The sequence below is a fragment of the Bos javanicus genome, chromosome 15, assembly GCF_032452875.1.
Source record: "Bos javanicus breed banteng chromosome 15, ARS-OSU_banteng_1.0, whole genome shotgun sequence".
Taxonomy (NCBI): domain Eukaryota; kingdom Metazoa; phylum Chordata; class Mammalia; order Artiodactyla; family Bovidae; genus Bos; species Bos javanicus.
In genome coordinates this window covers 76,591,993-76,606,918 of record NC_083882.1, presented here as the reverse complement: position 1 = coordinate 76,606,918, position 14,926 = coordinate 76,591,993, and the positions used below count along the sequence as shown (strand labels likewise).

Here is a 14,926-nt window from a genome sequence, read left to right as displayed (position 1 = left end):
GACTGCATGCACAAGCATCACACTGTCTCTCTCAGTGCAATGCATGTACCACTGTGCTCAATGCCCAGGTTTGTTCCCAATGCCCACCATCAGCTGTCTTTCCCAAGTGTTTGTCTCATGCCATCTGCTGGATCAGGGGTTGGCAAACTACGGCCAGTGGACTACATCTGGCCCGCTGCCTGATTTTGTGTGGCTGTGAGCTAAGAATGGTCTTTGTTGGAAAAAAAGGAAAAGAATAATATTTGTGACAGTAGAAATCATAGGAAATTTAAAGTTCAGTGCCTATAAATAAAGTTTTACTGGAATCCAGTCACGCTCATTGGTCTCCATATTGTCTACGGCTACTTTTGCACTGTGATGGCAGAGCAGAGCTACAGGACCACGTGACCTGCAAAGCTAGAACTATTTACTGCCTGGCCCTGGACTGAATCATGTTTTTGTCAAGAGAAGAATGTTATCTCATACTTGTATCTCATACAGTGTCTGGCCCAGGGTCAGCTCCAAACAGAGGTGCTGGTGCTCCTTGAAGGTCTTTCTAGGGCCACAACTTATGCTGGGAAAGACTAAAGGCAGGAGGAGAAGGGGACGACAGAGGATGAGATGGTTGGATGGCATCACCGACTCAATGGACATGAGTCTGAGTAAACTCCTGGAGCTGGTGATGGACAGGGAGGCCTGGCGCACTGCAGTCCATGGGGTCACAAAGAGTCGGACAGGACTGAGCGACTGAACTAACTGACTGACTGAGGGCCACAACAGCACCCAGTACAGGGATGCCCCCTGCCAGCCACGTCCCTGGTGATCCAGCTCACTTTTTACCTTTTGTCTCTCTCCTCCAGCATCTCCATAGGTAAAGCCCATGGTTTCCAAACCTACTTGACTATCAAAATTACTTGGGGGAGGTTTTTCTTTTCCACCCATTTTACTATTTTAAATTCTTTTTATTTATTTTAATCTGATTTATTTACTTATTTGGCTGTGCTGGGTCTTAGTTGCAGCATGTGGGATCTAGCTCCCTAGGTTGTATCTGGGCCCCCTGCATTGGCAGCATGGAGTCTTAGCCACTGGACCACCTAGTAAAGTCCCACCTGGGGAAGGTTTTTAAAAGTTGAGATGTCCAGGCCCAACCCCAGACTCTCTGTATCAGGATCTCTAGGGAGGACTTTAGAAATGATTTTAAAAGAGATCCTCAGCTGATCTGGGGTTTGGGAACCGCTGGGCTCATCTCCAGAGGTTCAAGTTCCGCATCTTCTGACTGGTCCTTGCAGACCAAAGCCAGTGTGTCTTATACCCCAGGCTTCTCCCAGGCTGGAGGCCACCCCCAGTGGGCCTTGAGCTCAGGCCTTGCGTGTCTGGGAGTTTTCCTCAGGCCCAGATGCAGAAACAAGGTGTCCTTCCACTTCCCTCCCCGCTAAGAGTTTCTCCTGCCAGAAACCTGCCGCCTCTCCTTCCCCCTGAAGCAGCTGCCACGGCCGCTTCCAGCCCACACCACCGGAGCTGCGGGGTGGAAGGGAACCTATTTCCCAGAACCCCCCACGTCCCTAAAAGCTCCTACTGTCCTGCCGAAAACCCCCGTCCTCACTGACGTCAGAGGCAGCCAGGCCCGACCCCGCTTCCGCTGCCACCCCTCGCCCTTGAATTTTTTTGCCCCCACATTTCTGTCTAAAAGCCTTTTCTCTCTGTGAATGGTTTTCAACTGCTTTTCTTAGCAACTCCTCACAGCGGGGTGGGAGGTTTAGCTGCGAGCCAGAGCTGCATGGAACTGCAGGCAGGCGGAGGAGGTGGAAAGGCCTACGGCGGGCCTGAGCTCTGGCCAGCCCCCAGCGGCCTGGACGACAGTCACAGGGGAGGGCTGAGTCCTCCCACTGGGGTCCCGTGGGCGGACCCGGGCTCTGTCTCTTTCTCAGGCCTTCCTCCACCCTTCCTGCCCTGATGCTCTGCCCTGCCCTGGTCCTAAGACAAGATGTCTGGCCTCGCCTCCAGGTGTGAGGGGGCGCCTCACTTGATCTGTCCTGGGGTGATGACAGCTGGAATCCACCATGGTGCTGTTCTCTGCAGCCCTCACACAGGTGACTCAGAGGTCTCCCCATCTCCCCGTCCTTTCACAGCCAGAGGGGAGCCACAGCTTGGTGACCCTGCGTCCTTAGTGAGTAAAGGCCTCAAGTTTGGGCTGGGGAGCGCCCTCCATTCAGGAGCCACCCTGGGCAAATCCCAGCCCTTGTGTCTGTCTCCGAGTGTGTGTGTGTTCCTGCACAGCATCTTCTCAGCCCTTTGGTTATTCTCTGCCTCCATCTCTCTAAGCCTCTACTCCACGCTGGCTTCCTTTTCAGATCCAGATGCTGCTCGGCCCTGACCAACGGCTTAAGGAAAACCTTGGGTCACTCTCTTATGTCACAGGTGAAGAACTGAGGCCCAGAGAGAGAGAAAGAGTGTGTGTCTAGTTCAAGGACACGCAAGTCACTGGCAAAAGTGAGAATACAAGTCAGGCCTCCTGACTCCCAGAGTAATATTTCTTTCATTCCATGCCCCATCACCCATATTCTCTTCGTACTCTCTCCTCTCCCAGGAGACTTTCAGGGGCCTCTCTCTCTGCAACTAGGGGAGAGATGACGCCCTTCTCTCAGCATGGTGTTCTAGAAGAACTCAGTACTGTAGTCCAGTGTACTTTTGATTCCTTATAGGTCTCAGACAGTGAAAGTAGAGCCATGGGAACCTCACCTCTTGCCCCATTTATTCTGAGCATCTCACTTCATGGTGGTGGAAAAGTCCCCTCCCCTCCTCTCTCATCTCCCCCTATGATGGTTTCACAGCCTTTACAAATATTGGAGTCCAGGACTTCCCTGGTGGTCCAGTGGCTAAGTCTCTGCGCTCCCAAAGCAAGGGGGCCTGGGTTCGATTTTTGATCAGGGAACTAGACCTCACATGCCGCAACTAAGATCCAGTGCAGCCAGATAAATAAACGTAAATATATATTAAAAAAAAAAAAAAAGTTGGAGTCCTTCAAGCTCCCAGGACTGGTCACTTTTAGGATATTCCTTCTTAGAAGCCCTGGGGAGGAACAGGGCAGCCTCGCACATCTCAAGTCCTCAGGGTTGTGAACAGATAGGAGATCCCTCTAACCAGGCTGATGGCTTCAAGGACTGCAGATACCTTCATGTCCCTGCTGGACCCCACAAAGGTCACTCTGAGCCAGGGGCTTTTGAGAGAGGCAGCAAGTCCTGGTTGAGGCTGTGGCCTGGGAGAGACGGGGATGGTAAAGGCTGTCCTTGCCCGGCCTCCACCCGCCTTGGATCCCTCCCCTGTGTAACTTACCCACCCTTACTTGAGGGGCAGTCCTCCCCGCGCCCCATCCCAAATCAGAAAAGTGGTCCCTGGGGCCCGCTGCTCCAGCTGATTCCTCCGGGCACAGGTGAAGGTAGGGTGGAAAGGCAAGTTTCAGTCTGCCACCGGGATGCCAGGGAGGATCTGCGTGGGCAGAGGGGTCCACGGTGGGGAGGGATTCCTTCCTTTTCTCTAGGCGACAGGGTCTCAGCCATGGTGGCAGGGAGCGCCATCTCAGTCATTTCCACAGGCCAGTGCCTAGCATAGGGTCAGCCCCCAGGAAAGCTCAAGTAAGGCCTATTGAATGAATGGGGGGGGTCCCTCTTTCCCCTAGAAGAAGGGCCGGGGGGCATCTCCCGGGTCTCCCCAGCAGCAGAGGTTTGTAAGGATCATATCTTGATTATTTTCCCCCCTCAGCGCCCAGTACAGAGCCTGACACGCAGTTGGCATTGGTAACTCCACGTTGAAAGAATAGGGCTTTCACTGTCCATTAGAGGAAGGGCCACAGAAGCTCCCCCCTGGACACAGAGAACAGAGACCCCCTGGTAGTTGATTTTGAATCCCCAAGGCCTAGAGCAGTGCCAGGCAGGCGCTCGATGAGTCTTGATGGAAGGTGGGGGTGGTCCCAAGCAGCAGGATCCCCTCTGCCCGCATCCTCCTTACCTGTAAGACACCTGTTTCCGTAGGTGCATCTGGCCGAACCGCTCCTCCACAGGGGGTCCGGCGGCCCGGTCCCGGGGTGCCTCGGCCTCCTGGCCTCGCCGGCAGCGCCTTCGCACCACCTCCTCCTCGGCCGCCCGGCCGCCACCAGCCCCGTCCCCGCGGGGCCCTCCGCCGCCCGGCCCCTCGGCCATCCTGCGGCCCCCCGCTTCCCGCGGCTCCGGCGGCCTTTCGGGGTTCCTTGCTCAAGTTCAGTCTCCCTTCCTTCTGAGCCCGGGGCCGCGAGGCGGGGGTTGCGGGGTGGGGAGCGCGCGGTCCCGCACGTCCCTCCCGACGTCAGGGGCTCAGACGGCGGCTGGGCGCCGCGCCCGGGAAGGGCCGGCTGGGAGCCTCCGGCGCCCCTAGGGGGAGCAGTCCTGGTGGGTGTCGGGGTGCTGCGTGGTGAGCGCCGGGGGCGCCCCCCGGACGGCTGGAGCCCGAGCCCTGGCGCTGAGCGCGCTCCTGCAGCCGCAGCCGCTGCCGCGCACCCGGACTGTCACCTTAGAGACACCCGCCCGCCCGCGGGGTACAGGGGAGGGCGCCGCCCCACCCCGCCAGCCCGGCTCGGGCACCGGAGGAGCGAGCCCGGCCCGGCCGCGGCGGGCACGATCCCGGCCCCGGGCGCCCGCCAAAGCCCACCCCCGAGCCCCCTCCCCTGTACCCCGCAGCCCCGCAGCTGCCAATCATCGGCCCGCCCGTCACTCAGAGGCAGTGATGCACCCCTCTCGGCCCGCGCTTTCCGGCTTCGGCATTCGCCGCGCGGGCAGGGGGGTGGGGGGGGGGGCGATGTTGGCGGGGGCGGTGACACGAGCTGGCTTTAACCCCGTCGGTGCCATGGGACTTGAGAGACCCAATTAGATTTGAAGAAGGGGCGCAGGAAGGGCAACATGGGCCAGGATGCCTTGAATTTGAGGATGGACTTGATTGCAGGTAAAGTGTTAGCTCTCTAGGCCTAGCTCTCTGCTGAACCCTGCCCAGATGCCAGTGGGTGTGGAATGGAGAGCCTGCAGCCTCCTGTGGCCTGTCCCCTGAAAGCCCTGGGCCAGGGTCTCCCAGAAGATTGAATCCATCTCTGGGTTGGGATAGGGGAGAACCCAACTCAGGAAGGAAAGACTAGAGGTCTCTTTGAGGTTCATCTTCTTCCCCATGGAAATCCCATGGTTCCTCCTTGCAGCATCTCCTCTTGTCCTTGGGGTGTTCTGCACTTGAACCTTTCATCTGAATGATGGCAGGACCCTGGGTAACTTCTCAGATCTAACACCTCCTATCCACTACCCTAGACTCTGAAGTTGACCTTTTGATTTCGGGTGGCCTGCAACGGCTTGGAGCAGGGCTTGGGTTCCCAGCCAGAGACTGGGGCTGGGTTGTGGCAGCGAAAGCACCAGATCCTAGCCCCTAGACCAATGATCAGTGCCAAGGGCCCTCACCCAAGACAGACAGTATCGAAGCAAGTGGAGTATTTATTAAGAGGAAAAGAGTACAATACTTGTAAATAGACACACAGGCAAACTAGAGGAAGAGGCCCTGAGTCGTGCCCCGTGGCAGTTTGAATTACTTGTATGGGGTGTTTCTCCTGGGTTTCCTTTGGCCAATCATTCTGATTTGCCTGGTTCACAGTCCATATTTGGCAGATCTCAAGATCCTTGAATGTGCGCACACACGCTCCTCTAAGCCAAGGTGGATTCTAACGGAGAGGGTGTTGGTAGAACATCCCTTGACATAACTCACCCTTTGACCTCCAAGGAGCCTTTTCTGCACCTGTGCAGTCTAAGAGGTCTCCTGACTTGAGAATGAGAAATATGTGGTCTGGGCAGGGCTTAGCTGCCTCTCTTAATTGTCCTGCTATTCTCCTCTTGGAGTTTCGGCCCACAGGGAATGAATCTCCAATCGCTTTACCCTGGGAGAGTAGGGGACCTGATCTACCTCCCGCCTCACTCTGACCACAGCATTTACTCTCCCTCTGCAGTATTTAGTGCCCCCCCAACCTTACCCTTACTTAGCCTGGCATTCAAGGCCTGCCTTCACCTCCCCACATCCTATCCTCCAGCTCCATCCATTTCCTTCCACTCATCTGTGTTCCGTATTCTGGGAATTGGCATCAGCCTTGTATACCATCGTTCATCTGAAATCTTCTGTTGCTGTACTTCAAATTCGATCCGCTGAAATGCCTCCACCTCTAGGAAGTCTCCCTGGATGGCTCCAGCTGAAAGGCACTCTTTTTTCTTCCCAGGCCCCCTTGTCCTCTGCACCCAGTGTCTAGTCTAGTTTGTCTTATCTTTCCCCACTGTCTGTGAGCCCTGGAAGGTGGGAGGGACCAGACTCTCAGAGGTAAAGAACGGATTACAGAGGGGCAGAGCTGTACTGCTTGAGGCTCCTCCGGCTCTCACCAGCCCTGCAGTGGCTGTCCTGCTCTGTGCCTTTGCTCATGTTGTTCCCATTGCCGGTAGGATGTCCCTTTTTCTGAAATCCTGCCCATCTGTCAAGGCCATTCTCCGATGCCACATCCCCCATAAGGCCCTCCCCGACACTCCACTACAGACGTTGTCTCCCTCCTACAGCCCTATAACTGCTTCCTGGGCCCCTCTTCGGGCATTCCCCTTCACCCTCTAACAATAACTAACATCTCATTTGATTCTTACCACAAGCCCGGGTGGTAGATGCTATCGCTTCCTCCATGTTACAGATGAGGACCCTGAGATGTCATTCAAGTGATTTATTTGCTCCAAGATGGCTCAGGTGAGGTGAGTGAGTGGCGAGCCAGGGTTTAAATCTAGGTCTTTTGGCCCCAGAACTCATGCCTTTTCCCACTCCCCACGGGCTGCCTGCCACACAGTAGCAGCCTCACGTTGGCCTGCTTCCCTCATCTTTAAATGCCCCAAAGGCAGCTGCCTCCATTCCGCCTTCCCCCTCTCTTCTGGTCTATCAATTCCACCTTGGATGAATGGAATAAATGGAATTGCATTAAGCATCTTGACCACTGGGGAGCTTGCAATGGAAAGCCAAGTTCTAAAGAAGTCCTGTTGCTGCGTAGGGGGATGCGGGAGGCGGGTAGAAGGGAGTGAGGGGGTTAGGCCCTTGAGAGCTCCTCCCTGCCCCCACATCTTTGCCCCTGAGATGGCCTCCAGGATTGCTAATTTTCCAAACTGCCAGGCCCGGGGTAGCTCCTATACTGAGAATTATGGTCGTTCTGCTGGATTTGACATTCCCTCACAGCTGCTTAGCTGCTGAGTTCCAGGTCGTTTTTTTTGGTCGACTCTTTGCCGAGCTTGCCCCTCTCAATCCTTTTTAAATGAGAGCTTCTCCCCTCTGTCCTCACACCTCCCCCACGTAGGACCAGCTGCTGCGTTATTTTTTTAGCTGCGTGGCTCTGCCCTCTTCCCAAGAATCCAAGGGAAGAATGAAAGCTCCCCTCCCCCGCCACCAGCCTGACCACCTTCTGCAGCCTCTCCCAGCTGCAGCTGGCTCCTTGCTCGCCTCTGCACTCAGAAAATAATAGCTAATGCCTTTCGAGTGTTTACTGCCTAACTGACCTTGTGCTAAGAACTTCGTGGGCAAGCTTTCAGTTATCCCTCACAGCAGTTTTATGAGGGTGGGTACCATTTTACAGACAAGGATGCTGAGGCTTTGAGAGGTTTGGTCATTTGCCAAGGTCACGCACAGATGTGAAGCAGGAACGTCGGATGCATGCTCTTAACTGTCACTCTAATGACCAAGAGACTCAGGCTTCCTTGGAGGTGAGTTCCCAGCCTGTCTCCTCCCTCCCAGTGCCCCAATGGGCACCTGTTACCCTCGTCAAATAGGTGCCCCAATTGGTCAGATGGCTTCTGGGGTGGTCCAGTCTCTGGAATTGGAGCCTTGCCCCAGCCCATCCCAGCTCCAGGGCATCACTCACAGCCGCTCTCCGTGCTGACAGAGCTTTGGTTTCCAGGTGTAACAAAGGGTTTGTTGTGGCAATCTGAGCAGGGTGACTGACCTCATGAAAGCCACCACGTGTGTGTGTGTGTGTGTGTGGCAGTGCCAGCTGCCAGGGCTGACAATACAGTGCAAAGGCTGCAGCTCCATCACTGGGGACATCCTGGGGAGGGGCCCCCTCAGGGACAGTGACGCAGTGCTGAGGAGGCGGAAGTCAACAGGTGGCTTGCATGAGGGAGGTAACCCTGCTTCCCAGCACAGGAGGGGAGGACTGTCTGGGCTGGATGGGCATAATGACTGCAGATGACCACGCCTTGACCCGCTTGCCAAACCCTGGGCTCCAGGAAGCCCCCCAGTGTGCTTGGATCTTGTGCCAGATTAAGAGCTGGGTTAGGGGGAAGGAAGGTGGAAGGGTGCTGGGGTGCGAGCTGGAGAGCCGGAGGGGCAACATGAGCTCTGAAGCCAAACAGACCTGTCTTCTTTTTGCAGTTTTCTTTCTTTGTTTATATTTGGCTGTTCTGGGTCTTCATTGCTGCGAAGGCTTTTCCCTAGTTGTGGCGGGCTACTCTCTACTTGAGGTGTGCTGGCTTCTCACTGCGGCAGCTCTTCATATTGCAGAGGACAGGCTCAAGGGCGTGTGGGCTCAGTAATTGCAGCTCACAGGCTCAGTTGCTCCTCTGCATGTGGGATCTTCCCAGGTCAGGGATCCAACCTGTGTCTCCTGCCTTGGCAGGTGGATTCTTTCCTGCTGAGCCAGCAGGAAAGCCCCAAACCTGTCTTCAAATATCCACTTTGCCACTTACTTGCTGTATGACCTTGGTCAAGTCATTTCACCTCTCTGAACCCCACGTTCTTCAGTTGTAAAAATGCTCACCCTAACTGGGACTTGTAAAGTTCTCAGTCCAATGCCTGGCAGATGGTCACAAATCAATAATGAGAGGATGCTAGATTTCAAGCCCTTTGCCATCAGAAACTGGGTCTTGTTTGTGCTCCAAGGTCATCATGGTTCCGTGCATGTAAGAGATACCCTATAAATATTTGTGGGTCCCATTCCTCTGAGCGACTATTTCAAACTTTGCCCCTCACCCCTCAGTGCAACCCCCATGCTCACCCTCCCCGTTGTCTTGTCCTCAAACTTCACAGTCACAGGGCGTCTCCCTCAGTTTCCTGTCTCCCCATGGTCTTCAGTCACATGGTGCCCTCCATTTCTATCTAGGCTTCTCCAGGCCAAAGTGGATCTTTCCACCTGCTCCCTGGATCCCTTCCCTTCCTCCACTCCCACTCCCGTCAGCCATCACCTTCCCTCTCTGTTGACTCCTTGTCTTCTAGACATTATTGTTGTTGTTCGGTTGCTCAGTCGTCTCCGACTCTTTGTGACTCCATCGGCTGAAGCACGCCAGGCTCCCCTGTCCTTCACCGTCTCCCAGAGTTTGCTCAAACTCATGTCCATTGAGTCGATGATGCCATCCAACCATCCCATCCTCTGTGGCCCCCTTCTCCTCCTGCTCTCAATCTTTTCCAGTATCAGGGTCTCTTCCAATGATTTGGCTCTTTGCATCATGTGGCCAAACCCTTAGAGCTTCAGCTTCAGCATCAGTCCTTCCAATGAACATTCAGGGTTGATTTCCTTTAGGATGGACTGGTTGGATCTCCTTGCTGTCCAAGGGATTCTAAAGAGTCTTCTCCAGCACCAGTTTGAAAGCATCAATTCTTTGGCACTCAGCCTTCTTTATGGTCCAGCTCTCACATCCAGACATGACTACTGGAAAAACCATAGCTTTGACTAACGGACTTTTGCTGGCAAAGAGATGTCTCTGCTTTTTAATACCTGTCTAGATTCGTCATAGCTTTTCTTCCAAGGAGCAAGTGTTTTTTTTTAATTTGATGGCTACAGTCACCGTTTACAGTGATTTTGAAGCCCCAAAAAAGTCTGTCATTGTTTCCATTTTTTCCCCACCTATTTGCCTGAAGTGATGGGACTGGATGCCATGATCTTCTTTTTTTGAATGTTGAGTTTAAGTCCGCTTTTTCACTGTCCTCTTTCACCTTCCATCAAGAGGCTCTTTAGTTCCTCTTCAATTTCTGCATTATCATCTGCATATCTGTGTTATCTGTATTATCATCTGCATATCTAGGTTGCTGATATTTCTCCCTGGCAACCTTGATTCCAGCTTGTGACTCATCCAGCCTGGCATTTCACATGATATACTTGGCATAGAAGTTAAATAAGCAGGGCGACAATACACAGCCTTGACGTACTCCTTTCCCAATTTTGAACCAGTCTGTGGTTCCATGTCCGGTTCCAACTGTTGCCTCTTGACCTGCATACAGGTTTCTCAGGAGGCAGGTAAGGTGGTCTGGTATTCCCATCTCTTTAAGAAATTTCCACAGTTTGTTGTGGTCCACGCGGTCAAAGGCTTTAGCGTAGTCAATGAAGCAGAAGATGTTTTTCTAGAAATAACCGTGGTCATCTCTCCCTTGTCTGAAAGAGCAGTCCCAAAGTGCTCTTGATTGCCCCTACACCCGCCTCTTGATGCCACCCTCAGTGACATGTGTTCACTGCACCCCCGTCTGCTTCAGTCTTCACATCCATCCCACCTGTTCTCATCTCCACCCAAGTCTCCCTTCTGGCTCAGTTCTCCCCTACACAGCTCCAGACACAGCCACTGGTGACCTCATTATCAAAGTGAATGGACACCTTGTCTTCTGATCTTTCCCAGCCTCTCAGACGGCATCTGACAGCTGTGAGCTCTGCTCCTAGAAGCTCTCTCCATCCACTTCCGAGATACTCACCTCTCCCAGTTTTTCTCCCCTCTCTGTGCGTTCCTGCACAGCCTTCCTGTTTACTCCTCTTCTTCCACTGTCTCTTAAAGTCCACCTTCCCCGTAGTTCTGCCCCTAAGTCTCTTTTCCCTTTACGCAGATCCAAGATTTTAACATACCACCTGGATGCTGACAATTTCCTAATCTCCGCCTGGGATCCCTCTCCGCCAAGTCCTAGACTTGCATGCTAATGTGAACACTCTACAGGCAGCTCAAATGCAAGATGTGCTAAAAGGAATTCTTTTTCTCTCCAAACCTGCTCCTCCTCCGGCATTCCCTGTCTCAGCAAATGGTCTTATCTACCACCATGGCCTCGAAGTCAGACATCTAAATGTCATGCCAGGCTCCAGCCTCACTCTTGCACCCCACAGCCAATTTGATGTCAAAGCCTGTTGATAATTCCTTCTAATTATCTCTGGAATCTGTCTCATCTTCACTCTATGCCCTGTAGAGCCCCAGGACAGGCAAATCTGATTATCTCACTGTCTGGTTTAAAAACATTCAGTAACTCTCTATCACCTTCAGGATAAAATATTTTTTCTCTTTAGATCCCTGCAAGGGCCATACTTTCCATCAGGGCCAGGAGGAGGCTGAGGCAAGTGTGACACTTTAGAGTGCCACGTTTAAGGAGGTACTCATTCCCAGGGCTATACAAGGGCCTCCTTAAGTTTGCACCCTAACCACCCTTTGCCTCACCCCAGTCCTAGCTCAGCTCTTCATGGCTACATGTCTGCATGACATTCTCTGCACCCCAAACGCTCTAAGCCCTTCTGTACTTCTCCGACTCCTACCCACCCTATAAGACTCAGTCAAGGGACTTTCCTGGTGGTCAAGTGGTTAAGAATCCACCCTGCAATGCAGGGATGTGAGTTTGATACTTGGTCAGGGAACTAAGATCTCACATGCCTCGGAACAGCTAAGCCAGTGCACCACAACTAGAGAGCCCGTGCACCTCAACGAAATATCCTGCATGTCGCAACAAAGATCCTGAGTGCTGCAATTAAGGCCTGATGCAGCCCAATGCACACATACGTACATATTAAAAAAAAAAAAAGACTCAGTCAAAGGTCGCCTCCTCCAAGTTGCCCTCCCTGATCCGTGGAATCTGAACTACATGACACCCTTCTGTATTTCTTAGCACCCCTCCCTCACGCTGGGCCTGATGACTGGTTCACTTCCCAGCTGCCTCCACAATCCTGGGGGACCTTTGAAAGCAGTTTGTTGAGTGACCAATAGAGGGAATGGATGAGTCAATCAGGAAAGGGGGTTGAGCTAAAAGTTCTTGTTAATAATAATCACAGCTTTGGCCCAGAGCCCAGACTTTAATGCCTTTGCTTTAAAAGGCTTGCATATCTTAGCAGTTAAAACTGATGCCCTGCAGCAGGCACCGAGGTCCCCATCAAGTGGTCAAGATGAGGCTGTGGGAGAATGGGGAGAGAGGATGGGCCTTGAAGGCCAGTTCCAAAGCTCTAGAGTTCTGTCTGGTCTTGTCCATCTTTGCTTCTGGTGGGCAGCTGGCCCAGGTGGCATCCCACCACAGTCCCTGCTTCCGAGTATGAAAGCATCACGCTTGTGAGATAAGCGTCGACATCCAGGCATTTGAGGCCCTCTGGCTCTGGCCCCTGATCACTATCCAGCCTCAGTTCTCAGCATTCTTGCTGTCTACCTTCCGGCTATTCTGAACTATTTGAGATTTTCTTGAAGTTTTCCAGCTCTCTCTCCCACCTTTGAGGGCTTTGCCCACACCATTTCTTTCTGGGATGCCCCTTTGTCTCTCCTGCCTACTTCCAATGGTCTTTCGTGTCACCTACTCCGGGAAGCCCTTGCCGCTAGTCTGGGGGAGGCACCCTCTTCTGTGCTGTAACAGCACCCCTAGCTTGGCCCTTAGCCCATTGTATGAATACTGTCTCTAAAGGCACAGCTAGGGAATTCCTCATGCTAAGACTCTGTGCTCCCAATGCGGGGGGCCAGGGTTCGATCCCTGGTCAGGGAACTAGATCCCACATACTGAAACTAAGAGTCTACATGCCACATGCCACACAAGACCCAGTACAAACAAATAAGTAGATAAATTAGTTTATATATATATACTGCTACTGCTGCTAAGTCGCTCAGTCGTGTCTGACTCTGTGCGACCCCATAGACGGCAGCCCACCAGGCTCCCCCATCCCTGGGATTCTCCAGGCAAGAATACTGGAGTGTGTTGCCATTTCCTTCTCCAATGCATGAAAGTGAAAAGTGAAAGTGAAGTCGCTCAGTCGTGTCCGACTCTTAGCAACCCCATGGACTGCAGCCTACCAGGCTCCTCCGTCCATGGGATTTTCTAGGCAAAAGTACTGGAGTGGGGTGCCATTGCCCTCTCCATATATATATATATATATATATATATATATATATATATATATGTAATTTCAAAGGGGCTTCCCTGGTAGCTCAGATGGTAAAGAATCTGCCTGCAATGTAGGAGACCTGGGTTTGATCCCTGGGTTGGGAAGATCCCCTGGAGAAGGGAATGGCAACCCACTCCAGTATTCTTGCCTGGAGAACTCCATAGACAGACCATGGGGTCACAGAGTCAGACCTGACTGAGCGACTCACACACACACATATTTTAAAGGCACAGTTAATCTTTCTCAGAGTCAGTGTGCACTGGGTCCTGTTCTAAACAGCTCACTGAATTCCTGTAACCTCGTGCGCTGAATGTTATTTATATTCTTTTCTTACAGGTGGGGCACTGGAGGCTCAGGGAGGTTCAGGTTACGTGGTGTCTTAGTTTCCGACACTGCATAACGAATCATAACAAACACGGCGGCTTAAAACAACACAGGTGTGACCTCCGTGTCTGTGGCTCAGGGCACAGCTCAGCTGGGTCCTGTGCTCAGGCCCTCCCCAGGTGGCTGCCCAGGTGTTGGCTGGGCGGGGGCCTCATCTGGAGCTGGGGGTCCTCTTCTAAGCTGCTCAGGTGGTTGGCAGAATCCAGTGCCTTGCCTCCGGAGTGTGAGGCCCTCAGCCTAGAGGCTGCCCTCTCCATGTGGTACGAAACACGGCTGTTTGCTTCTTTAAGGCCAGCAGGAGACTCTCTTTCTCTTTGGGAAGGGCTCAGTCCCTCTTTTCAGAGAAGGCAATGGCACCCTACTCCAGTACTCTTGCCTGGAGAATCCCATGGACGGAGGAGCCTGGTAGGCTGCAGTGCATGGTTCGCTAAGAGTCGGACACGACTGAGCAACTTCACTTTCACTTTTCATTTTCATGCATTGGAGAAGGAAATGGCAACCCACTCCAGTATTCTTGCCTGGAGAATCCTGGGGACGTGGGAGCCTGGTGGGTGCCGTCTATGGGGTCAAACAGAGTCGGACACCACTGAAGCGACTTAGCAGCAGCAGCAGCAGCAGCAGTCCCTCTTTGAATGTCTTTCACCCGATTAAGTCAGGCCCACCCAGGGTGGTCTCCCTTAAAAATTTTTTTTTATTTATTATTTCTTTGCTTGGCCACCTCACATCCTATCTGTGGCATGCGAGATCTAGTTCCCTGACCAGGGGTCGAAACTAGGGCCCCCTGCATTGGGGGCACGGAGTCTTAGTCGCTGGACCACCAGGGAAGTCCCTCCTTTTGAATTAACTCAGAATTAACTGATTTGGGACCTTCATTACACCTGCAAAATCCCTTTACTTTTTCCTTGAAAGGTCACCTAACTATGGGAGTGGCATCCCTGACACGCACAGGTCCCCCCCGCCCCCTGCCGCCCCAGACCCTAGGGGAAGGGATGACCCTGGGTGTGCACCCCAGGGTGCAGGATGCCTGGAGCCCATGTTGGAATTCTGCCCACTGCACATGGCTAGCAAGTGGCGGTTCCAGTTGCCAAAGGCAGTTCTTTTTCCTCTGAAGTGTGCTCCTCTAATGCAGATGAGGCCAAGATACAAGAAACTAAGAAGTGGGCAGGGAAGAGGAGCAGCAGCCTGGGTACTGTGTGTACAGTGCCTGCGGCAGCGTCTGACCACCCTGGACGCGAGTGCTCACAGATCCCACCCTTAAAGGCCGACCCGGTGGCCTGTATGCCTCTCTGCTTCCACACACAGCAGTGGGAGGAGCTGGGAGGAGCCTTGGGGTATGGGGATTGCAGCAGAATTCTTTGGCCATCAGATTTGAATTCTGTGTCTGGCTGGAGCAGGGAA

General features: G+C 53.2%; 1 protein-coding gene across 2 annotated transcripts in view; it reads right to left on the bottom strand.

The window, feature by feature from the left end:
• Window positions 1-4,190, bottom strand: part of DGKZ (diacylglycerol kinase zeta) — a 43,865-nt gene extending 39,675 nt beyond the window's left edge. For both annotated transcript variants that reach the window (XM_061381312.1, XM_061381313.1), the window contains exon 1: window positions 3,985-4,190. In XM_061381312.1, coding sequence (XP_061237296.1) covers window positions 3,985-4,175 — 191 coding nt within the window. In that variant the 5' untranslated portion in view covers window positions 4,176-4,190. The remainder of the gene's footprint in view (window positions 1-3,984) is intronic.
• Window positions 4,191-14,926: the final 10,736 nt, after the last annotated feature.